This window comes from Sylvia atricapilla, chromosome 21 (genome assembly GCF_009819655.1).
Source record: "Sylvia atricapilla isolate bSylAtr1 chromosome 21, bSylAtr1.pri, whole genome shotgun sequence".
Lineage (NCBI taxonomy): Eukaryota > Metazoa > Chordata > Aves > Passeriformes > Sylviidae > Sylvia > Sylvia atricapilla.
This window is the reverse complement of record NC_089160.1, coordinates 390338-413888: the sequence shown is the minus strand read 5'-3', so window position 1 is coordinate 413888 and position 23551 is coordinate 390338. Positions and strand designations below refer to the sequence as shown.

The window sequence follows — 23551 nt, the reverse complement described above, 5'->3', positions numbered from 1 at the left end:
GCCGCTGCCCCACGGCGCCGCTGCCGCCTGCCCTGAGCGACCCTGCCACCCCAGCCGGCTTCGGGGACACCCGACAGAACACTGCCGGCACCCCCGTCATCCGGGTGGGCAGGGGCTGCCCGCTCACGTCCTGGCCCTCGTGCCCAGTTTTCCAGAGCCAGCAGCCTCCAGAGCTGGAGTGGGGCCGGACACGGGACCCCAGGCACAGTCTCCTGCAGCTGCCCCCAGCTCCAGCTCTGGGGTGCTGGGGGTTATGGGTCCTCCACTGCCAGCCTACAGCGCTGCTGCTGCTCACTTGAGCCGGGAGGGCTCTACCCCTGCACTTCGAACCACCCTTCGCTGCCCTGCTCTGCCTCCCGAGCCGCAGCAGCAGGCACCAGAGATTCGGTGAGGAGGACATGGGCAGGACTGGCAGTGGGGGGCCCAGAAGACCCCTGGATAGACTGCTGTGGCCGTGCCAGCAAGGCAGCGATGTCCCACGTCCCGCAGGCATCGCCCAGCTCCAGGAGCTTGGGCTGTGGCCAGCGGCTGCACAGCTGAGCCCTGACCCCAGCCCTCCTGCGCCAGCCGGCAAGGACGAGGCCAGGGAGGACCTCCTGGTTGGGCTGTGGCCAGCCTGGAAGGAGGAAAGGGCTTCTGGGCCGGGAGACCTAAGGAATCTCTGGCTCTTCCTGGCCTGGCCAGCTGCCCGCAGGCAGGTGCGAGCTGCTGAGCTCAGCCCTGCTCCCCGTGCCGTGTGCCACGGCAGTGCCAGGGCTCCTCCACTGCAGCAGGAGCTGGGCAGAGTGGGCAGTGGGCACAGGGGCACTGCTGGGATGTGGGCACAGGGGCACAGGGCAGTCCTGTCCCTGGCTGTGCAAGCAGGGTGTGTTCTGGCAGGGCACGGAGGGGGTCTGAGCAGGGAAAGAGGGATGCCAGCGGCACTCGGAGAGGGCTGAGCAAGAGCCCTGCGGTCCCTGGGGATCTCTGGCTCTCCCCGGGGGAACAGGGACAGCTCACTGCTCACGTAGGGCTGGCTAGGCACGTTCAGTGTGGCTGTGGGACACCACCAGCTCCTCCAGCCCCACCACCTGAGCATCACCAGCATCCCTCAGTGCCCACGTTCATGGTGGGCTGATGCATGAAAGAGCCCCCCGGAACTGCACCCCAAAAAGCCTTCAGGGTCTCCCACAAGTGCCCTGAAGCCTCCTGAGGAGGAGGATGGGCAGGCCCAGGCTTTGTTCCATCCCCAAGGAGCATCATGCCTTTGCACTTGCTCCGGCATTTCCGCTGGCAGGGGCAGGAATGCGGCGGCTGCAGGAACAATGCCGGTACCTTGTGCTGGTCACCTCGGTGACAGCACGGCAGCAGCTGCCCAGGCACAGCCCTGCTCCCGAGGAGCCGGCAGGAAGCAGATGGAGATGACACTGGCCGCCTTTTCCTGCGGCAGGACACACAGGCTTTCTCCACCACCTCTCCCCCTGCCAGCCCAGCAGGGCCTTGGCACCACAGGCATCCCTGCCCAGGGCTGCCAAAGCCGTGTGCCGCACACAGGCACCAGCGCCTGGCCAGACCCAGTGCCATCTCCATGCCGGAGTGACATGTGCCACCACTGGACTGCAGTGTCAGCACATCGGGGGGCACCCAGCAGCTCAATCAGCAGGAACCAGCGGCACAGGACCCTGTGCCACTGTCCCCAGCTGTGCCCAGCACGCTGCATGGCTGGCGGGGGGAGAGCCCAGCCCTCAGCTGCCCCCGGAGCAAACCTGGAGCTCCAGGCAGGACTCCACAACAGTGCAGAGCTGCGGGAGCGAGGGCAGGCGCACCCCATGCAGCCCCCCAGGCCTTGCACAACGGAGGTTTATTTGGAACGAACAGTTTCCCAATAAATTATGTAATTTAAAAATTTTAAGGAAAAGAAAAAGGCAGAAGGGAGGGAGCCTGTGGCAGCTCAGCCCGTGCATGGGGACCACAAGGCCACACGACACCCTGGGCTAAGCCCAGGCACTGGCAGGGGCTCTGTGACCACAACCCCCTCCCCTTGGCTTTGGCCTCGCTCACCTGAGGCCACGTGGCCCCACAGAGCTCGTAGTGTTTCAGTGGGACTCTTGTCACTCTTGTACCTTCAGTGACCAGCCCCAGGGCTGTCCCCTCAGCCTGCTCTGTGTGACCCTTGCACTGCAGCCCCCTGCACAGCAACCCAGCTGCTCCTCTGGCCCCTCGAGGAGCACTTCTGTCTCCTTTCACTCCTCCAAACCTCCACCCTCTGCTAGCAGCCCAGGAAGGAGAGAATGGACTCCATCTAGTGGCACATGGTCACCCAGCCTGTCCTACCCCCACACCGTAAGCTGGGCTGGAGGGACAGTGGTCCCATGCTGCTCAAGGCACACAGGATGGCACAGGAGGAGCAGAGGGCAGCTCGTGGCTCTGACCCTGGCCACTGGTCACCCACCATTCCTGTCTTCGGGGGAAGCTGGGGCAGGGCAGGGAAAGTGAGGGCAGAATGGGAGGTGCAGGACAGACCTGTGTGCCAAGGCCCTGTGTCCTGGGAAGGAGGGGAGAGGGGAAAGGCCCTGTCAAAGGGGAGAGGCTGAATGTCCAAACGACCTTCCTGGGTCAGCACGGTCCATAGCACAGTGATGGCATCAGGGCTGGCAGGGCTGTGTGGCAGAGGGTGGCACACGCTCCACAGCAGTCTGGAGTGGTGTATGCACATGTACCTGGCACTGGAGGGATGCGGCGTGCCACGGCCTCCGAGAGCACCAGCCATCTCCACCCTTTTCCACAGCAGCTCTTGGGAGACGGGGGCGGCACAGAGAGAAACGTGACCTGGGGAAACGGTGACACTGCCATGGGACAACGGGTGCTGGCACAGTGCTCGGGTACGGACAGCTCCACCTGGCTCCCGCGGGGAAGCCGGAGGCTCCAGAGGCGGATGGCAGTGCAGTGAGCGTGCAGGTCCTCTGCAGCGTGGGGCATGGCTGGGCGAGGAGGGGGAACGCGTCCCTTCCGACTGTAAACACGGCACTTGCAGAGCTGCGAGCCTTTACCCCCTGGAGCTGTGAGGGGCCCGGCCGGAGCGCGGGCCCGGCTTTGGCACACGGCACGGGTCACTCCTCGTCCCCAGTGAGCAGGAAGCTGTAGAGAAAGTTGATGGCACGCTGGCGGTCCTGCTGGGTCTGCTTGGCCATCAGGTTGGGCGGAGGGCGCAGGAGGAGGCTGGAGAACAGGGCGGCTGTGGAGGCAGGTAAGGACAGTCACCGGTGACGAGTAAAGACTTTGGGAGGTGCGGAAGAGGCTGGGATGGAGCGAGGGCTGCAGAGGAACGACACTCACCGATCATGGTGGCGCTGATGTTGTTGTCCTCCGAGTACCTGAGCAGCTCCCGCAGGAAGGACATCAGGTACCGAAACACATTGCGGTGGCAGCTCGGCAGCTGAAGGATCACCTGCGAGGGAATGGTGTCAGGCAGCTCTCCCAGACCCCGCTGCTGCAGCCGTGTGTGGCATTCTGGGCTCCACAGCAACTCACCCACAGCTGCAGCCCAGTGCTGATGGCACTTGTGGGCTGTGGCCCCTGGTTGACACTGCTTCAAGGAAAGCTGTGCCACCAGGAAAAAGCCCCCACTGCCCTGGGGCTGCTTCCTGCTTGTTTTCCAGTCAGATCCCAGCTCTCATCGCCCCGAAACCTCCCCCTCTCCTCAGGGACATGCTTGGCCTGGCCTGCTACCCCACCAGCTGTTAAGAGCCACGCACAGCCCTCCATGGAAGGACAGGAATTGTAGCTCTGAGCAGGGGCTCAGGGTCTCTCTGGAAGAGCTGCCCACTCTCCCAGAGGCACTGCCAGCCCCTGGGTAGGGAGCAGGGCCCAGACAGGCTCAGGGCCACAGCCCATGGCAGCAGCCCCACACGCCAGCACAGGCTCAGACCTGTCGGCACAGCCTGCTGCTGTGGGAGCCCTCCAGACACCGCTGGTACAGCTCGTAGCAGATCACAGGCTCTGGCAGAGCCTCCAGGAAGATGAGGAGAGCTTCCGCCACGGAGTGATTACTGCCCGCTGGATTGCTGGGAATCAAGGGTCATGCTGAGCAGAGAGATCTCCTCCCCCCTGATGCTCATCTTGCTGGAGGTCACACAAGTTCTCTGCCTGTCTAACCTCTTCTCCTCCTCCCTCTCCTTCACTGTCCTCCACCCATGAGAAACGCTGATCCATCCACCCTGCACTGTTTCCCACCCTGTGGCTGCACAGGAGCCCCCTGCTCCATTAGCCTCTTCTCCACACCCTGCTCCTCAGTATCCCAGCTCCTGCACTTGGCACAGCCCTGCAGAAAGCCTCCACATCCCCTGGCTGCTTTGGCCATCACAGATTCAACTTTCAGAGAGGTTGTGGGGGGACCAAGGGGAGCCCACCCCTGGCAGGAACCCTGGCAGGTAAAGGTGACAGACAAGCTCTCCCAAGAGGGAACTCCCCCCAGCAGAGATCCATCACGGAAGGATACGGATTGTCTCAGGAATGCTGGTGTCCAGGCAGTCAATGATCTGCTCCAACTCTTCCTGCATGCCTGGGGTCTGGAACAGGTCCTCCTGCCAAAAACAGCACAGGGATGGAGTAAGTCACCTTTCCTACAAAGGCTGAGGCACATGGTGACTCGCAGTGAATGGGGAACCCTGGGACACCTCACCAGTGCCTCGAGCACAGGGAAAAGCCTTGCCACGTGAACACCAAACTGGAGCTGATCTCCAGGTGCTTGTGAGGAACAGGGTCACCAGGAGAGCTCCAGTGTGGCAGAGGCCCTCTCCCTCACCCTCCATCTCACCTGATGGAGGGCATGCTTGAATAGGTGGTCCACCAAGAGCCAGATCTCCTTTGGCACCTGCAGTGGCACCTCACTTGCCTCCTCACTGTCCAGGGAGCCCATCTGCAGGATGGATTTCTCCTGGGAAGAAAGCACACAAGGGCTCAGGGAAACCTCAGTCCCTCCTGTCTCAGGCCTTAGCCCCTGGTAGGGAAAACTGGGAGAGTGGAAGGAGCAGGACCCCGGGGTGCTCTAGCCCTGACTCACTTTCACAGCACCAGCCATTGCTGCACAGGTCCTGTCCTCTCCCTCCTGCTGCCCCATGGAACAAGCTGCCTGGGCTCCCCAAGAGCCTCAGCCCCCAGGAGGGGCTCTGGCTGCCCACGGTGCCCCAGCCCAGCTCCCAGCCCACAGCCAACAGAGGCTGGGACCAGCAAGTCCCTGTGCTGGGGGAGCTGCCAGGCTGGGGAGCCCAGCCCCTGCCCAGTGACCCCACACCTTCCCTGACTCCAGGGTGCTCCAGCAACAGCGGCTCTCACGGCTCTGGGACTGTCCTGATCCCTCAGGTTTCTTCCCTGATTTTCCCAAGGACAGCTCTCACTGAGTACCCACCACGACTGTCACAGCTCCTGCTTACTCCTGTGGAAGAGCTGATGAGCTCCATGGCTCAGACGTCTCCATCACACCAAGCTTTAACCGGATCCATGTTCTTGGCTGGATTTTACTCTCACTTCACGATCACTCACATTCCTGTGACCTCCAAGAAGGAAGCCATGCCCAGCATTCCCAAAGCACCCAGGAACCAGCACAAGCAGGAGCACAAACCCGCCACCAGCAGGAGTCCACAAGCCACACGGAAAGCACCTCACTCCAAATGAGGCAACAACTGCCATGGTTGTCCCTGCAGCACACACAGCCACTGCCAGCAGCCAGGGACAGCTTCCCTGCTATGCCCACAGACACCCCAAACTGACACAACCCTGGTGGCACGGGCAGTGGCCCCACTTGCCAGGCAGCACAGCTCTGCCCTGCACAGCACCTGCTCTGACCGCAGCAGTAGGTGAGCAGTCAGGCTGCATGGCTGCCCTGCTCAGCTACATGCACTGGGAAGGTCGGGAAGCAGCGTGTCAGACAAGAGCATGACACAATTCCTCTAAGGGAGAGAGCTGCAGACCCTCTCCCAGAGCTGAGGACACTCTTCTACATCCTGTGCCAGGGCATCACTGGACCAAGCTCTGAAGCAGCCCTTGGCACGACTGGGAAAGCTGCGGCAGGGGATCCCAGGCACAGAGGGAAGAGAAGGCTCGAGGCGCCTCGGGGAGAGGAGGAGGAAGAGGAGGAGGAGCAAGACCAGGCTGGCCGGGCCCCGAGCGCCCTCTCCTGCCGCCGGAGGAAGGGAGGCACGGCCACGTCCCTCCCACGGCCAGATGGAAGCATCAGAATTCCTCCCTTCTCTGCCAGGAGGGAGTCTGCGAGCTCCATGTGGTTAAACACCCGAGCTCGAGCCCCTCTTGGAGAGAACATTCCTTCCTCTCTCCTGTTTTACTCTGCCACTGTGTTGGCTGCCCAGAGAGGAACGACTCACTCAGATTGGGCAGCCCAGTGTGGAAGCAGCTCCAACACGTTACAAATATCAGAGCCAGTGCAGGGGAATATGAACACACCCAGCATCTCCCAAGGACGTTTTCCTTGCTGCCTCCAGCACTGAGCACGGGTCCCAGGGGAAGCAGTGACCCCGCTCGGGCGTTGTGGCCACCAGAGCCAGCAGCCCCAGCTCCACTGCTTGAGCAGACACAGAAACCTCCACCTCCAAGGGACACAACCAGATGCAAGGAAGGAACCTGAGTTTCCCATTCCAGCCCTCCTCCCACAGGTCTGAGAGGATGCTGTGGTGAACTCCTTATGATCAGAGGTATGTCAAAGGCTGCCAATCTTTTTTGGGAATATCCAGCACTGCTGTCAGGATCAGGAGAGTATTTTTTATTCCCCCAAAGCAAATCTGATGAGCTTTTAACATCTCAGTTGGGCTTGGCTCTGGGGTCACTGTGTGCTTCTCCGTGCTCTCGTCCAGCCCACAGCTGTGCTAAGAAGCTTTGCTGGCAGCCACGTCCCCTCTGTGCTCCCCTCCCTTCCCTCTGCCACAGAAAACAAGGGAAAAGCTCTCATTCTTTACAAACACACCACTGAGAAGCAGACTGCGACACAGCAATTGCTTGTGTTACCTTTTCTAAGAAGCTGTCTTCTTCCTGAGAGCAGCAGGAAAGAGAGGAGAGGAAAAAGTGTGGTTAAGATGGAGAAAGTACTCTTAGATTAACTCTTGTGATTAAGCAGAAGCCTAATTTGCATTAAAAGAACCCAGTGAACACCAGGTACTTCACACATTTTGCTGACATGGCCAAAGTTAAACCTGTGTCGCCTGCCAATTAGCAACAATCCTGCTCACATGATGCACAGCCTTGTCCGGATTTCTGGAAGCCCCTCCAAGGGGCCTGGACAGCATTGTTCAGTGGCCAAAGCCCAGCCACGGGCAGGTGAGTCGTGGGCAGGGGAGTCCTGTCCACCAGGAAGAAGTCAGAATCACTGTCCCTATGTTATTTCAGCCAACTCCTCTTGTGACCAGGCCAGAGATAAAACGTTCCCTGGCTAAATCTGTGTTTCTGAGTGTGTGGCAGCTGTGGAGCTCACAGGGCCCCTAAGCAGCTTTTGGTACAGTCAGGGAAATGAGTGTTTGTGCTCCAACCCGGCTGCTGCTGCAGCCTAAGAGCATTAGCACAGCACTGAGAGCAGTGTGCCAAGCCCTCAGCATCCCCAAACAGCCATTCCTGTACAGCCAGGGCTGGCTGGGCACTGCCCATGGGGTCTGCAGGAGAGAACAGAAGCAGGCTGTCCACACTGAGTCTTGGCAGATCAGCCTTTCAGAGTGGAAACAGCCCCAGTGCATCCCCAGGCGGAGCTGGGGGCTGCAGCTCCCATGGCACAGGGACACCAGGAGGGAGCAGCATCTCCTTAGGGTCCCTTGTGGCCCCAGCAGTGCCTGCTCCCTCTGGAGGCTCCCTGAATTCTGACAGAACCACAACAGACCGGCCTCTTCCCGGGAACAGCTTGCTCCAAACAGGAGCTGGCACAGGTTTCTCTCCTGAGGCACAGGGGGAGGGACACAGTCACAGGTTTGGGAGGGCAGACAGCCACCTGCACGTTTTAGAACGGTGAGTCATCTCCACCTCACCGCCCAAGCTGAGGCTGGCTGCCCACCTCTCCACAAATCACCAGGTGCTTTGGGCTGGGAGAGACCTTAAAGCTCATCTCATTCCACGCCCCTATCACGGGCAGGGACATCTTCCACTACCCCAGGTTGCTCCAAACCCTTTTCAACCTGGCCTTGGACACTTCCAGGGATGGGACAGCTCTGGGAAAACTGTGCCAGGGCTTCCCCACAGTTACAGGGAACAATTTCTTCCTAATGTTGAGCCTTCAGCATGATCTGCCTCACAAGACTCACTTGTTCCTGACAGGGGTTCTTCAAGAGGCTTTTTAAAACCCAAAGTAGGATCCCAAGAAAAAACAGGATGAGGCACTAATACTGAAATCACAAGTGACAGCGACCATGTCAGCGTCTCCCTCCTGGGAGAACCAGGAGAACCATTCCCAGACAAACTCCCACCTACACGGTGCTACCCTGCACCCACCTACCTCAGCCTGTCAGTGACTGATCTCCAGACCACTCTCCACTGAAAACCAGACAGAGTCCAGCCAGGCTGAGGAAAATGTGGGCTGCACTGAAGGATGAGCACATCCAAGTGCAGAAGGTTCTAAGGCACAGACACTGCCAGCCTCACACAGCCTGAGCAGCACCAAAACTCAGGGAACTGCACCCAAATGCTCCAGGTTGCAGGGCAGGCAGCACCAGCACCACTGACCCAAGGCAGTAAGCGCTCAGCTTGGTCCGGCTCCAAGGTCTCAGCTCACAGGCAAAATCAGAAGCAAAAAACTTAAAATATCTCCCACATCCATAGGGAGAGCTTTGCAGAGTGTCTGTGTGCCCCTGCTGTTCTTTTGGAGAGTGTGTCCCTGCTGCAGACACTGAAGCAGATGCTCTTTGCTAATCGTTTTGCTTCCTTTATTTCTAGATGTTTCACTGAGTAACAGGAAAAGGAAATCTATACATGAAAGGAGAAGAAGCCTCAGTGGACTCTTACAAATCCAACAGTGTGTGTCTGTGAGGGCAGGGCCAAGAGTCTGGGCCCAAATTCCTCTCTATCAAGCAAGAAGTTGGTGCTGAACTGGAAAAAGCAGGTGGAAAAGCAACCAAGGCCAGTGAAATATTCCAGACTCACTTCTAGAACAAGACTGACTTTCAACCAAATCCTCTGAAATCTGAAGAGCCTGAAGCCTGGATCAGTTGCTTGACCTGAGGAGGCAAACACTCTGTCTTGCTGCCTGGATACTGCCTAGTCTGATTGTGTGTTCAAATGTCAGAATTCTGGTATAAAACTGACTTCTCTGTATACTGGACTTGTGAGAAAAGTAATAAAAGATGGGAATGGGAAGAGGCAGGGAGAGACACTGGACAACTGCTGAAGGGATAAGAAAATGTGGAGGCAATGGGAGTGGAAGCTGGCTAATCTACAAAGGTGGAAAAGCAGCAGCTTACTGGACAAAACCCCTCATGTAAGGGTGTGACTGTGAGATAGGAAAGGTGAGACTCAAACAATGGGGCTGAGCTTTCAGGTGGACAGAAGGAAAGGACTCTCCTGGCTAAACAAGAATGTGGACATGAAACTGGCTCTCAGGAGCTGCTGCACCTCACGGGAACATGGCCAGGTGAGGAGTGAGGAGAGATGGATGAAACCAGCCTGGAAATCAGAACTACATCCCCAAAATGGGACAACCCCAGAAACAGCTGAGAGGACCCAAAGAGGTGACTAGGGCACCACTGCACCCTCTCTCATGCCACAGAGAACTGTGGGAGCAGGAATATTGATGCTGGAGGCTGGCAAAGGCTGAGGGGAGGAACAGTCTGCTGCACCACAGAGATGAGTTATCTCTCACCTGAGGCATTATTTCTCACTGTGGTTGGTGTGGGAGGAAATGGCCAGAGAGGCTGGCTCATCTGTTGAGCTGTGTCCTTTAGCATCCCACACCCACACCACAGACTTTCCTTCGGTCCTCCTGCTTCTGCTTGCTCCTTCCCCTGAGCAATGGGAATGCATCCAGAAGGAAATTCCCCCATATAGCTTGGATGAGAGAACACAAATCACATCTCTTATGACACCGTAGTGCCACCCAGCTGAGCCTGCCAGCACCAGTAACACCAACATGAGGTGGTGGCATCACTTTTTTGTCCCATCAAACAATATTTAGAGCCTACTCCGAAAAAAGGGATAAAGAACAGGCTGTCCAAAGCCATCAGCTGTGGTAGATGGGAAGAACAAAAGAGCACCTCAAGCTCTGAGAAGTCACTCAGCTCAGAGCCAGCACAGACAACCTGAGCTGAAGGCACTGCTCCTGCTTTTTGGGAGCAATCAGAAGGGAATCAGGTCTCTCTGGGTTAAAAGAGCTGCTTCAGAACTCACCAGGTCTATGAGTTTGGTGACTGGAACCTCTCGGATGGGTCGCTTCATGCGGCACAGGGCCTCGAGCGAGGTGCCAAAGCAGCTGGGCAGGTAGGTCCCACTGATGGTCAGGAAATAGTCCTTCCCTCGGTCCAGGTGCAGGACAAGAATGTCCTCAATTTTATCCTCACCGGAGTTCAGGAGGGTGACTGAGTCCTTGCTGACGTACACATCCAGGGAGATCTCCGTGCTCTCATCTGCAACACACTGCAGCTCTCAGGAACACATGGACACTCTCCAAAGGGATGACAAGGACACACATACAGTCGTAGGGACAAAGGCCACAGCAGGAAAGACAGACAAGACTGATGGCAAGAAAGGTGAGACACTGCAAAGACAGGCAGGACTGAATGGAGATGGGATGGGGGGTCTACAGCAGTACACTCACCTGGTTCCAGGTAACCTTCACAAGGCTCAGCTCGAAGCCATGGCTTGCAGTAGTGGCTGTCATTGAGCTTCGGGATGAAGGAGAAGTGACAGGTGACCTGCCCATTATTGGTAATCTGGAACTTCTGTTTCTGCAGCTGACGGAACTTCACGTTCTCAAACTCGAACTGCAGAGCAAAGAGAAATCAAGTGATATTAGTGCCAGGGTAAGGCCCACGGCCAGCCCCCCACAGACTCTGCAGTGGCCCCCCCATGCGTGAGAGGAGCCCACCCAATGCAGAATTCCTCATAGAAGTCCTGCCAAGGATCCAAGACAACATTTCCTTGTTAACCCAATTCCTGATCGTAAGGTAAAGGATAGAGTTCAATTTCCTATAATCCAGTTTATTGAAACTAAGTCTTTGAAAAAAGTTCTGGCACTTTGAAGGTTGCTGTGTTTGGGCAGTGACAGTGATCCCAGTTTCATCCTCACCTCTCTCCTGCTCAGCTCCAATGAAGGAAGAAAGTCGTTCTCCATCCTGTCCATTATACGAACAATGTCTTCAAAGAGCTTCCGATACTTCTGCTCATCCACAACCTTCACCTGTGGGAGGCAAAAAACACTCAGCAAAGCTTCTGACTGGTTTTCACAGGAACTCTCTTGGTAGGAGCAAACTGCAGAAGTGAATTATTTCTCTAAGCACTGGCTTCTGTAGAAGCAAGGCTGAGAGAGTTCACACACATGTGCAGCCCCAAGCTGCGTCTGCAGCTTCACACAGATTTCACCCCTGCAGATGTTACCAGGGTCTGTCTGGCCACTGGTCACACAACTGGGAGATCACTGGAGGCAACCTCTGTGAGACAGCACTGGCATGCTGCAGCATTCCTCCTGAATCTCCAGATGGAAAGGAGAAAGGCTTTTCTTTAACCAGACTCAGGCTATCCTATTCAGCCCAGGTGAGGCACACATGAAGTGTTGTGTCTGTTCTGGGCTCCCCACTACAGGAGATATGGAACGCCTGGAGTGGAGCCAGCAAAAACTACAGTGATGCTAAAGGCTGAGGGAGCTGGGGCTGTTCCCCCTCAAGAGGAGACATAGCTAAGAAGGGCTCTCAGCCCTGTCTGCCCCTGCCTGCAGGGAGGGCTCAGAGCAGGGCCCAGGCTCTGCTCTGTGGGGCCCAGCAATGGCACCAGAGGAATGAGCAGGAACTGCTCCCAAGAAGTTTCACCTGAACATGAGGAAAAACTTCTTCACTGTGTGGGTGACTGAGCACTGAAATGGACTCCCCAGAGAGATTGTGAAATCCCCCTCAGTGGAGAGAGTCCAGAACTGCCTGGACACAATCCTGTGCCATGTGCTCTGGGATGGCCCTGCTGGAGCAGGGAGATGGGACCAAACAACCCACTGTGGTCCCTTTCAACCTGACCCATTCTGTGACCTGACCCATTCTGTGACCTGAGCCACCCAGGGACAGGAGGTAGCAAAGATGGATACGGAGTGTCCCCATTTGCTGCAGCAGAAAACCCAAATTTGCTGCCTCTACTCTGAAGAAATTCAGGCGTGAACCAGATGACACAGCACAGGTACAGCCAGGTCCAGGCTGCTGCTGTGTCTCCATGTGGAGGAGGGAACAGTGGAACTCCCACATTCCAGCACTGCCAGAGGCAGCACCTCCACAGCGGGCACACCTCAGCTGGGTTCACCTGTCCTCTTGCAAGAGCCTCGGCAGAGGTGCCACTCCCGCAGCGCCTCCAGGTAATCCTGGAATGCCTGGCAGTGCTGGGCTCCTGCCCACCACACAACCCACCCCGATGCGGAACAGGGCGCTGACGGGCTTGTGGTCACTGGTCTTGAGCTCCATGTGACTGCTGTAGCGCAGCTGACTGACGTTCCCTCCTCTCCACAGGATCCGGTCACACCACGCTGGCACGCGGCACTTCCCACTACAAACACAAACAGGTCACCAGGGGAACCCAACGATCCTGTCGAGCATCCAAGCTGCTCCGCTTCCCAACAAGGCAGTTCCCTCCACCCACATCATGACAGCACTGATGGGATGAACTCCTGTCACTTACCCCAACTTGAATTCTGTTATTTCTGCTGCTCTCTCCCCCCTTCCCAATACAGCAGATAAAATTCCCATCCCTTCCAGCATCAGGACACAAAATAACCCTCAGTCAAGCCCATTTCCACAGCCTGAAGCCATGTGTGCTGTGAGCCAAGCCGCAGGACTGTCCTGTGCTGCCAGACCTTTCTGCCCACAATCCAGCCCATCACTTATTGTTTCCACTATGGAAAGTCTACTCAGTGATTACTGTCATGTTGTGAAGCCTGAATCCTGGGTTATCCTTCTTCAGATTAACTCCTGTGCTGATTCATAAACACTGCGAGTCAAATCCAAACACTACATGGTTTGAAAGTCTTTCCTGGGAGTTTCTCCCTTTGGAGCAGCCCCTGCAGCAGATCTAGCTGTGTCTGTGGGAGGCACCAAGCAGAACCACAGCTGCTATCAGTGCAGCCACCCAGTGGGTGTGCAAGTCAGGGGACAGGGTGACTCAGAAAGCCTGTTTCCTTAGCTCTTCAATTTCTTTTTTATCCTGTTGGCCTGTCCCTGGTAATAGAAAAAGCCCCCAGTGAGGGTCACCTGAGCTCACACTTCACCTGCCTCCATCCAGTGGAATCAGCAACAGAGGTTTAAGGGATGTGCCTGGTCAGCATACACAGGGGCTGCTTATTGCAGAAAGTGGGAAAGAAAGGAATGCCAAACATAACACTGACAGGTATCACAGCTCTAGGAAGCAGGAAATCAAGTGTCATGAGAAAATGCACCTTATGTCATAGGTAAATAAGCCCAGTGGCAGCCAATGTACCTGGAGTCCCAGCGATCTGTTTTAGAGTCATATTTATACGTGGGGATGAATTTAATATCTCCCTCTATGAAATCTGCAAATGCTTTCTTCTGAGTGCGCTGAATATTCAGCTAAAGCAGAAAAAGAAAACGTTAAAAAGAAAAAACCCAAACCAAACCCAAGAAACCCTCCCCTGCCACAGCAATGTCAGAGAGCAGATCTAAAGGCAGAGCAACCACAGCCTGTGGTCATTCTGTGGGATTCACAGACACCCCCAAACTGCCTCTCAGACCTTTAACACACAAGTGGAATGTTTTCCAAACAGACCAAGTGCAAATGGGCATGGTACTGCTCACCAGACCACGTAGGCAGCAGCAAGCAAGAGTTAAGGAAAATATTAATTACTAAATGCTTTCATCAGTTTTCAGGATTAAGATTACCATCATTAATCTTTCCCCACCAGCCACTTTAGCAAGAGCCTCAGGACTGCACTTGCCTAATAATGTGACACCACCCTCCTTTGCTCCTTTCCTCTACTGAAAAATCTCCTGCATGTTTTCCTCACCAAGACCTAAGCTGCACCTGTTTCTTGCATGAAGCTCTGCAGTACAGCAAAAACGAGCTACAGGAGACAATCAACCAAACTGACTGCTAAACTGTGTCAGAGGTGATACTGCACCACTGCTGTTCACGTTTCCTGGGTGCAGCCCTTCCACCTGAAAGGTACCTGCCACCAGCTTCATGTGCTGCAGGGAAGTGCCAAGCAGGTAAGGAGACAGCACAGAATTCAGGTAAAACTGGCTGATCAGATTTGGGCTCCAGATCAATACCTCTTCCACAACACTGGTCACAGCAGCTTTTGTGGCTGTTACAAATGCCTATGTTCAGCTTACAGTTTGTACCTAAGAGAGAACTCCTGCACTGACACACAGACACACACTGTGACTGCCTGAGTCACCCAGTTACCCCAGTAGAGACAATCTGGTTTTGTTTAGAGGGATGTTGCAACCAGCACACCCAGAGCTCTGTCAGGGTCCAGTGTCTGTCTGTCTGTGTCCAGACCCTTATTGCAGAGTGCCACTGAATTATGTAGGTTGGAAAAGCCCTCCAAAACCATTGAGTCCAACTGTTCCACCAGCACTGTTAAGGCCACAACTAACCTACATCCCCACGTGCCACCTCTATGTGTCTGTTAAATCACCCCAGAAATGAAGACATCACGGCTCTGGGCAGTCTGTGCCATGGCAGGACAGCACTTTCCATTAAAAAAAAAAAAATCCCTAATATCCAACCATAATGTCTCCTGGCACAATCTGAGGCTGTTTCCTCTTATCCTGCCAGTTGTTACCTGGGAGAAGAGACCAACCCTCACCTGACTGCACCCTCCTCTCAGGGAGCTGTAGAGAGTGAGAAGGTCTCTCCTGGGGACCTTCTTTTCTCCGGGCTGAGCCCCCCTCAGCTGCTCCCCATCAGATTTGTGCTCCAGCCCCTTCTCCAGCTCCACATCTGCCAGCTCCTCCCCAGCAGAGGCACATCCTAAACCAAGGTGACCCACCAGGGATGGGGCAAATGTGAGTTCACTGACCTGGTCATATGTCAGCAGCTTCTGAAGCTCGTTCTTGCTGATGAGATTTTTCACCTCACTGGCATCCAGCAGACACAGCCTGTAGTTCAGGTCTCCCAGCCAGATAACAACACTGCCAACAAAGATACACACAGAATCATGGAATGGTCTGGTTTGGAAACGAGCTTAAAGCTCATCTTGTTTCTGCCCCCTGCCATGAGCAGGGACAACTTCCACTATCCCAGGTTGCTCCAGGCCCCATCCAGCCTGGCCTTGAACAATTCCAGGGAGGGAGCAGCCACAGCTTCTCTGGGCAGCCTGTGCCAGGGCCTCACCACCCACACAGGGAAGAATTCTGGGAGCAGATCAGCAATTAACAGCTCCCCTTTTTAAACCACATTAAAGCTGAGCCATGTGGAACACAAAAAGGAGACATTAAAGATTGAGTCCAACAGCAGAAATTTCTAGTGACAGCACATCCTACAGGACTAAGTCCAGCTCCTTTGGAATTCCCCAAAGATTGAAGACTTGGTTTAGCAGGAGATAATGTATTTGTCTCAGGCTGAAAAAAGCCAGAGAACAGCACTGACTCTGTAATGAAGCAAAACCAGCGTTCACACAAAATCCAGCCAGTATTGAGGCTCTTCTCATGTTAAGAAGAGGGCAATGGTGGAGCTCATTAGGTGGAGCCAGCCTGTCAGGCAGCAGACAGGTGAGGCATCTGTACCTGCAGGGTTATCCCTCATGTGACACCCTGTTCTGACCTGTTGGTTTTTCACTGCCTTTCCTTCAACCAGAGCAGGCCACTGCTGCACCACTTATTGAGCCAAGACTGCCTGATGCAGAATTAGCAGGAGCAGAATTAGGTCCCTGGAGTTTACAACCTTCTGGACATTGTCTCCCATCCCAGCTGTCAGCCACACCTCACCAGCACCCTGCTCCTCTCCAGGCTTCCAAACAGGCTACAGCCTTCTTGCTATCAGCAGCTAGAGAAACACTCGTGGGACTCACTCTTTACTCCATAAAGGTTTCATTTAAAGACTAAAATTTAACCCTCTTGCTAGTAGCAAAGCCCTTCCTGTTTACAGTCAAACCTCAACATTTCCATTAGTGGATTATCAAGGATAATCTAATATTTGAAGTTTTTTTTTTGTTTACTAATCCACTCTACTTTTTTGGGTTTTAAACGGTTTAAGTATTAATTACAGAAGTACCAACCATTTGTACTCTGTTTAGACCTGCTGAAAAGGAAGTTATACACAAATGCAAGGAGAGGGACATTGGGGACAGGGTGCACAAGGCGCTGCAGCAAGGTGGTAACTAGTTTGTCTGCAGGAACTGCAGCATAGCACAGCCCTTGGGATTTCCAGTTATGTCATCAAGCCAGAAAACTCCATGAAATCTCCAGTTGCTGCAGTTCTGACCTGACTTGGGCTACCTGACCCCACTTCCAAAGGGTACAACTCACTCGTGCTTCATGATGTTGACCTCAGACAGGCTGTCAGGACTGGGGACCAGGAAGCTCATCCGGGCACAGATGTCCTTGTAGTCCTGGTTTCGGCGCTCAAAGTCCTCCACGTGGGCAGCCAGGTGGGAGTTGACAACACAGAAGGTGGTGTTGTGGAACATGAACCTGATGGCCACACCACCCTTGTTGCCCTGGGGACAGGAAGGACCAGTGGGGTTGGAGCAGCTGGCAGGTGAGGCACGGCCAGAGGACTGGGGTGGCACAGGTGAACCAAACCAGACTGCACCTCTTGCATGGGGACAGGGAAGCAACAAGCTGGCCTTGGTGACTCACCATCTTCCCCATGACTCCTGTGCCCACAGACTCTGTCACGACCTCTCTGATATTGCTCAGATGATCCTTCTTAGCAAATATGACCAACATCATCCCAACCAGGCGGACCATTTGCACCTGCAAAAATAAATGGGATCCTGAATTCCCAGAAAGGCAGTGGGAATGCAGCTCTGATCTGATCTGCTCTGCCTGGTGCTCTGGCTCTCCCTGGTCCTCATGTTCTCTACTCAATCCCTAATTGCAACAATAGAACCTGAAAGCTGGGGCTGTCCTGAGGCTGCAGGTGCAGCAGGGGTCAGAGCTCACCTGGGCTCACTGCAGACTCCAGTAGAGGGGAATGGACAGAGATGTTCTTATTTCCCTGAGGCAGACCTGCCTGATGCACAGGGCAGCAAAAGACATCTCTGAGCTACACAGACTGACTCACCCTCAGGAAATACTCACTCCCTAAAGCCAAGGGCCTCTCTGGATCTGAGCAGTATCTGCTCCCACAGAGCTCAGTCCACAGAGGTGAACACTGTGCTCATGGGCCCTCTCCCAGAAGGGACCTTAGGTCTGCTGCTGGTCTTTGACGTGTGCTAAGCCAACACTTGCCTAATCTGTGACCTTCCTGCACCTCCAAACCAGTGGTATCACCACTCTGGAACAGTGACAAGGCCTCCCCTGCTGGAGCACAGTCTGCATGCTCACCTCTATGCAAAGCAAAATTCACATGTGTTGGGATAAAGTCTGTAGAGTGAAGAAAGAAGCTGAGAGCAGAGAATTTGGCTGCAAGGGCCCAGCACCCAGTCTGCTCTGCAGGAGCAGAATTTGCAAGTGACCACAAGCCTTATCTACAGCTTCAGCCATATCCTCCTCCTGCAGCCATATCCTGTGCTCTCCCTCACTAGGGTGGGAGAAATTCCCCAAAACCCAGGCGAAGCAAAGGGAGGGGAGGAGGCAGGAGCCTCTCTGCAGTTTGGGCCATGACTCCTGGCTGCCCTTGATGGCTCTCAGTTCAGCCAGATACTCTATTCCCTGCTTCATTCCCAGTAACACCTGCTCAGAGGAAGCAGGATGGGGTGTGACAGCAAACACACTGGCTAGGGAGGAAAGGGAAACCCATTCGGGTATTCAGAACTGGTCCCTGTAGCAAAAAGGTTTGTCATAGCAGAGATAAAACTGATGTCTTGGTCTAAACCAGCCAACAGTCCTGCTCCCACAGCAATTCTGACTCAAGACAGCAGCATCTGAATGATTTCACTTCATAAATCATCCTATTCCTTCAGGGGAAACTTCCTCATTTAATTTATCACATCAGAATACAACTGGCCTCTACACTACAGGATGAAAAGGTAACATAGGTAGAGAAATTGAACCCGCTGCTTTCCTAACACCTACCTCCTATTTGATAAAGGTATTGTAACCTCCTCCTTTATAAATTTCTGCTTCAGAGCACAACATTTCCCTACAACTGCGGTGCAGAAACAGATTTAACTTGATACATTTGACACATGCCCAGAATCACCCTTAATTTCTCCAAGCCTTGCTCCTTGGACAGGAAGGAAAAGGGAAGTCCTTTTCCTTTTTCCTTCCCATCATGTCAGCTCCATGACAAACCCCCATGACACTGAGCAGAACTCACTTTCTTGTATTTGGCCTTAGGGTGCAGACACCTCTCCACAGCAGACAGCCACTCCTGCTCCTTTGTAGAATCAAGGTAGAAAAAAGCCTCCGTGCTGAGGTCCAGTTCCTGGAACCTGGAAACCCAAGAGCTTAGCACCTCCAGCCCTCCTACACATCTCCCTCTTCCTACAGGAACATGAAACCTCCAGCAACAGCCCTTGGAGGAACAGCTCCTTATGGCCACTTGCTAAATAAAGCAGTGGAATTTCTCTGCACTGCCTTTGAGATCCTACCCCAAACGCCCCAGCAAGCTTCTCCCTGAGAACACCACTTTAGGCAGAGGACAGTGCCTCCAGGAAAATCTACTGTGTCATGCCAACTTTGTCCAACCCGATCCTCTGCCTCATGCGATGGCTTTTTGCCCTCAGACAGCCCCTGTGTGACACAGCTCAGCTTTGTGCAGCCTCTGGAGCATGACAGGAACACAAACCTGACCCAGCCCTCCTGGACCCCCAGCTGCTCACCCGATGCAGTAGAAATCTGGAGGCTCCATGTCACACACCAGCCATGGATTCAAGAAGCTGTCAGGAGACTGCCCATTCACATTCCACGTTCCCACAAAGAACCTACAACACAGAAGCAGCTGATCTGTTTGCAAACACAGTGAAAACCACAGCAGCACAGCAGAGTTCTGGCTGGAAGCACACACTGTGAGCTGTCCCTGCATGGAGCAATGACAGCCATGGGAGAACTGAAAGTCACAGAATCGCTGAGGCTGGAAATGACCTCCAGGGTCATTGAGTCTAACCTGTGCCAAATCCCCACCTTGTCACCCAGCCCAAAGCACTGAGTGCCATGTCCAGGCATTCCATGCACACCTCCAGAGATGGGGACTCTAAATCTCTCTAGGCAGCCCCTTCCAAATGCCTGACCACCCCTTCCATGAAAAAATTCCCCCTGGTGTCCAACCTGAACCTTTTCTGGTGCAGTTTGAGGCCCTTTCCTCTTGTACTCTCCCTTGGTCCCTGGGAGATAAGCCTGACCCCCACAGCTGCCCACTCCTGTCAGGAAGTTGCGGAGAGCCAGAAGGTCTCCGAGTCTCCTTTTCTCCAGGCTGAGGCTCCCCTGCTCCCTCAGCTGCTCCTCGAAAATTCTCCCAGGCTTGGCTCACTCCCAGTGACACTCCTCTCAGAGTAAGACATTTCCACCAGCAAACATCTGGCTCTTTCAACACCAAGAGGGGCAAGACCACGATACTATGGTGGGACATCTGTCTTCACTCCTGCCCACCTGCTACAGCCATACCAAGGCTCAGGAGACATGACACACACAGAAAGAAGACAAAAGGAGCAGCTGCCCCACGGACACTCGGTGACTTTTGGCCTCTACCATCCTCATTGGCCACCTGAGCTGCAACCCATCAGCAGCTGCCAGGGTCCAATCTCCTGTGAGATCCAAGCTCACAGGAGAGATCCCACAGCTCTGTCCTTCCCTCCCAGCTCTCACCTGAAGTTGTGCAGGTTGATGTAGGCCTTCTCCCTCTTGGCCAGCACATGTTTGATGAGCCCCTCTCTCTGCCCCGACTGTGTGCTAGGCAAAAACATCTTGCGCATCGTGTTGGTCACCTTGGGCTGGTCTCTGGATGTGCCTTCTCTCTCTCGCTGAGATCTAGGAAAGAGGCAAGAGCAGCACTAGAACTAGTTCTGCTGTCTAGGAAGAAAAGTAAAAAAGGGAACAGATCCCTTGCTTTACTTACTGCTTATTCTGAGGGACAGGAGGAGGCGGGGGCTCCCGTCGAGATCCTGACTGGTGGTTTTGCATGTTCCTTTTCTCTTCTAGGCTCAGAGTGTTGAAGTCATCCTCAAACCCCAGAGCTCCTGCAATGAAAAATCCAAGAAAACAACCTGAGAACCAATCTGAAACAGCTCAGATCAAGAACAAAAAGATGTAACTCCACAGAGAGCAAAACAACCAAATGATAATAGGAATACATCAATGGTGTGACCCTGGAAATGGGAGAAAGGGGCACTAACCACATGTCAAGGCAGGAAGGAGCTTAACATGCACAAACCAAGGTTGAAAATAGCACTCGGGAAGGAATTAACAGGGCTTGATCCAGCTCCTGCTCTGGGTACCCCAGCACTGCACAGGTCCTGGAGCAAAGCCAACTGTACCTGGAGATAGACACGTGAGGCTCTTCTCCACCTGGTGCCAAATGGCTGAGTCCTTAGGTTCAGGATGAGATGCTTTCAGGTGTGCTGGGAAAAAACCCATCCCTGTCAGAAACTGCTGGCAGAGGATTTCACACGCACAGGGGGCAACTCCACTCACCTTCCTGTATGCTCTGCACTTCAGACAGGAAGCCCAAGCAGCGCTCCTCGTCAGGGATCTCAAAGAGCCGCTCCGGCGCCTCGTCACCCTGGATCCGGACCTTGCAGCCTGCTTCAAACACACTCACTGAGTCAGCCCAGGCTGGCTCACAGAGCCCCCAGCAGCTTCAGGTGCTGTCTGCGATGGAAACCTGCACCTAAGTTACTGTCCCTGCACTTGGGAGGTTCCCCCACCCTGCTTGGGGTATCCCCAGCACGTTCTCCTGGCTTTAGGAATCCTCCTTACTGAAAGCTCTAAGAGAAGAGTTCCAAAAGCAGGAAGAAAAATTGCAAACATTTCAATCATTTGCATTTCAAACTTTGTCTGTGACAGAGCCAGATGACAACATCAGAGGGAAAACAATCCTTGTTTGAGCAGGGGACAAACACAGAGCCTGGGGCAAAACAAGCACCAGTGGCTGCTCCCTGACAGGACCTTTAGCTACACCACTGCCCTTATGAAACTTACTGTTTGTAGCTATATCAATCAGCAGTGTTTCTTCTGCCTCTAGAAAAGAGAGAAACAGGATCAGTAGAGCTCACGCTTGATGCTGCAGCAATTGAAGACTCACATAATTACACTGCCTGCTACCAGCCATGAAAGAGTCCTAACAGGAACAAAGAGCTCTAATTTACATCTGTACATTCCTAACGGTTCTGGCAGAGAGAACCTGGACAGTCACCGCCCAACAAGTATCCCAGGGAGATTCCCAGCACACAGCTCTCATACACCTGGACAGTTTTTCCCCATCACTGCAGCTACTTTGGGAAAGACCAACTTGACAAGAAACTTCAGAGCTTCTCTACAGAGCAAGACCAGGGGCAGAACATCTGCACACAAGTGAATGAGTAAATTCAGGAAAAAGGACTTTTAATCCTTACAAGGCTTCACCCCAGGGCCACTTGCTGCTATTTAAGTTCTTCCAAGACAAGATCTAAAGCCCTTCCTCATCCAACAGGTGGGATGCTGAGAGCTTGCTAGACTTTATGGAAGTTTAGATGTAAACGTGCAGGAAAAGGCAACAGCTCCCAACTCTTGCAATAGCAGAGAAGCCTGAAAAACAGACACCAGCAGACACCGAATTCCAGACCCTGAAACCAGGCTCTGCATGTGCTGGCTCAGCGTGGTGCCAAGCCCACCACGCACTGGAGCCAGCCAAGCTCCTCACAACTGCATGCTGATATGGAATGACAACCTGCTTGGATGAGGAACAAGGAGATTCCATAAAATACGAGTTGCCGTTTCACAGGGAAGGGATTCAACCCACTGTGGCTCAGGAGGCAGGTAACACCAGGAAACACCACTAAATTTAGGGTTTGCAGATGGACAGCAGGGGATTCTCAACCTTCCCCCCGGCAGTCAGTACCTTGCACACATTTAAAGCGGCTATTGATGGGAATATAATCCGGATCAGAGTTTTCTTTCTCCTGGGAGCGAATAACGACCCTGCAGACAGAAGGAAGGCTTGTAACGACCCGGCAGCAACGCCCTGCTCACACACGCACAAACGGGAGCTGTGTGTATAGAGGTATAGAGACACAACGTTTGATTTTTATCCTAAGCTTCTGGGGCAGGAGGAGGAAAAAGACACGAAGCTGAGACCACGCAAGACGCTGATCCCCGGGGGAGTGTAAGAGCCGTGGAACTCTTCCTGCCATGGGGCAGGTCCCACACCGCGGGGGCAGCGGCTCCGGTTGAGCATCGGGGAGCCGGGACGGGACCTCCGGAGCGCCGGTCCCGGGGTCCCCGCCCGCGGGGAGAGGGAAGCCTGACCCCAGAGTCAGGACGGCTGCGGCAGCTCGGCGGAGAACCGAGCAGCGCCCGGGCACGGCGGGTGCCGCCCCAGCTCGGCGGCAGCGGCACCCCCCGAGGTCTGCCGGGCCCCGCCGGGCTGGCACTCACCCGTAGCGGCCGGCCCGCCGCTCCAGGCCGAGCACGCACGGCTCCCGCCGCCCGGCCCGCACCTCCGCGCCGGCAACGCTCTGCGCCAGCAGTTAAGGAACGCTCCGGTGACCGGCCCGGCCCGCCCCACCGCCGCCCCCCCCCCGCCCGGCCCCGCCGTGCCCGGTGGATACGAGCAGGCCGCAGCCCGCGGCGCGCGCCTCCATGGCAGCGCTCGGTCTCCCGGCGACTCCGGCGGGGCACGGGCGCGGAGCACAAGCGGCGCCCGCCGCCGCGCCCTCTGCTGGCGGGAGGACCCCACCGCCCTCGCCCGTGACGTGCACCGATGGCGCGGCAGGAACCGGGAGCGCACGGTGGCGGGGGGACACTTCTGAGTCTGCCGAGCTCCCCCCGGATGGCCCGCGCCTTGCTTCCCACCGCGCGGCGGGAAAGGGACCGGGCGGCACCGGGCGGCACCGGGGCCGGTCCCCGCGCCCCCCCAGCCCGGGAGGAGGCGCGGACGGCGCTCGACCCCGCCCCTTTGCTCTCGCCCCCGGCGTTGATTGGCTGCGAGCGCTGCTGATTTGCATGTGGCGCAGGGCAGGACGGGAAGGGCCGCGTTCGAAGCGCAGGGCGGCAGCGCCGCCGCCATGGCCGCCCCTGGGCCCGGAGAGGCGGCGGCGGAAGAGGAGCGCTACCGGGGGTGAGCGGGAACGGAGCTGGGCGGC

General features: G+C 55.2%; 1 protein-coding gene across 5 annotated transcripts; it reads right to left on the bottom strand.

Moving 5' to 3' along the window:
* Nucleotides 1-1825: 1825 nt before the first annotated feature.
* Nucleotides 1826-23363, bottom strand: OCRL (OCRL inositol polyphosphate-5-phosphatase). Of its 5 annotated transcripts, none has more exons than XM_066333827.1 (24): nucleotides 23018-23138; nucleotides 22845-22924; nucleotides 22309-22388; nucleotides 21411-21449; nucleotides 20904-21014; nucleotides 20747-20830; nucleotides 20329-20449; nucleotides 20079-20240; nucleotides 19097-19198; nucleotides 18592-18706; nucleotides 16968-17084; nucleotides 16635-16825; nucleotides 15188-15299; nucleotides 13624-13733; nucleotides 12561-12696; nucleotides 11246-11356; nucleotides 10775-10940; nucleotides 10348-10583; nucleotides 6997-7020; nucleotides 4796-4915; nucleotides 4478-4562; nucleotides 3908-4035; nucleotides 3316-3427; nucleotides 1826-3214 (listed from the first exon to the last, which is right to left on the bottom strand). In XM_066333827.1, exons 1-24 carry the CDS (start codon nucleotides 23048-23050, stop codon nucleotides 3090-3092), a joined length of 2700 nt encoding a protein of 899 aa, XP_066189924.1. In that variant the 5' UTR covers nucleotides 23051-23138; the 3' UTR covers nucleotides 1826-3089. The 5 variants fall into 5 exon arrangements, with proteins under 5 accessions (XP_066189924.1, XP_066189925.1, XP_066189926.1 ...); XM_066333828.1 differs by having other exon boundaries at nucleotides 20904-21011; XM_066333829.1 differs by lacking the exon at nucleotides 22309-22388 and having other exon boundaries at nucleotides 23018-23363.
* Nucleotides 23364-23551: the final 188 nt, after the last annotated feature.

Excerpts from the sequence above, each read along its gene's own strand:
- OCRL (XM_066333827.1), bottom strand. The coding sequence starts at position 23,050 with ATGGAGGCGCGCGCCGCGGGCTGCGGCCTGCTC. Across the intron at positions 20,450-20,746 it reads CCTCACGTGTCTATCTCCAG|GAGCTCTGGGGTTTGAGGAT; the intron begins GTACAGTTGGCT and ends TTTTCATTGCAG. Across the intron at positions 10,941-11,245 it reads TGGAGCTGAGCAGGAGAGAG|TTCGAGTTTGAGAACGTGAA; the intron begins GTGAGGATGAAA and ends TTTGCTCTGCAG.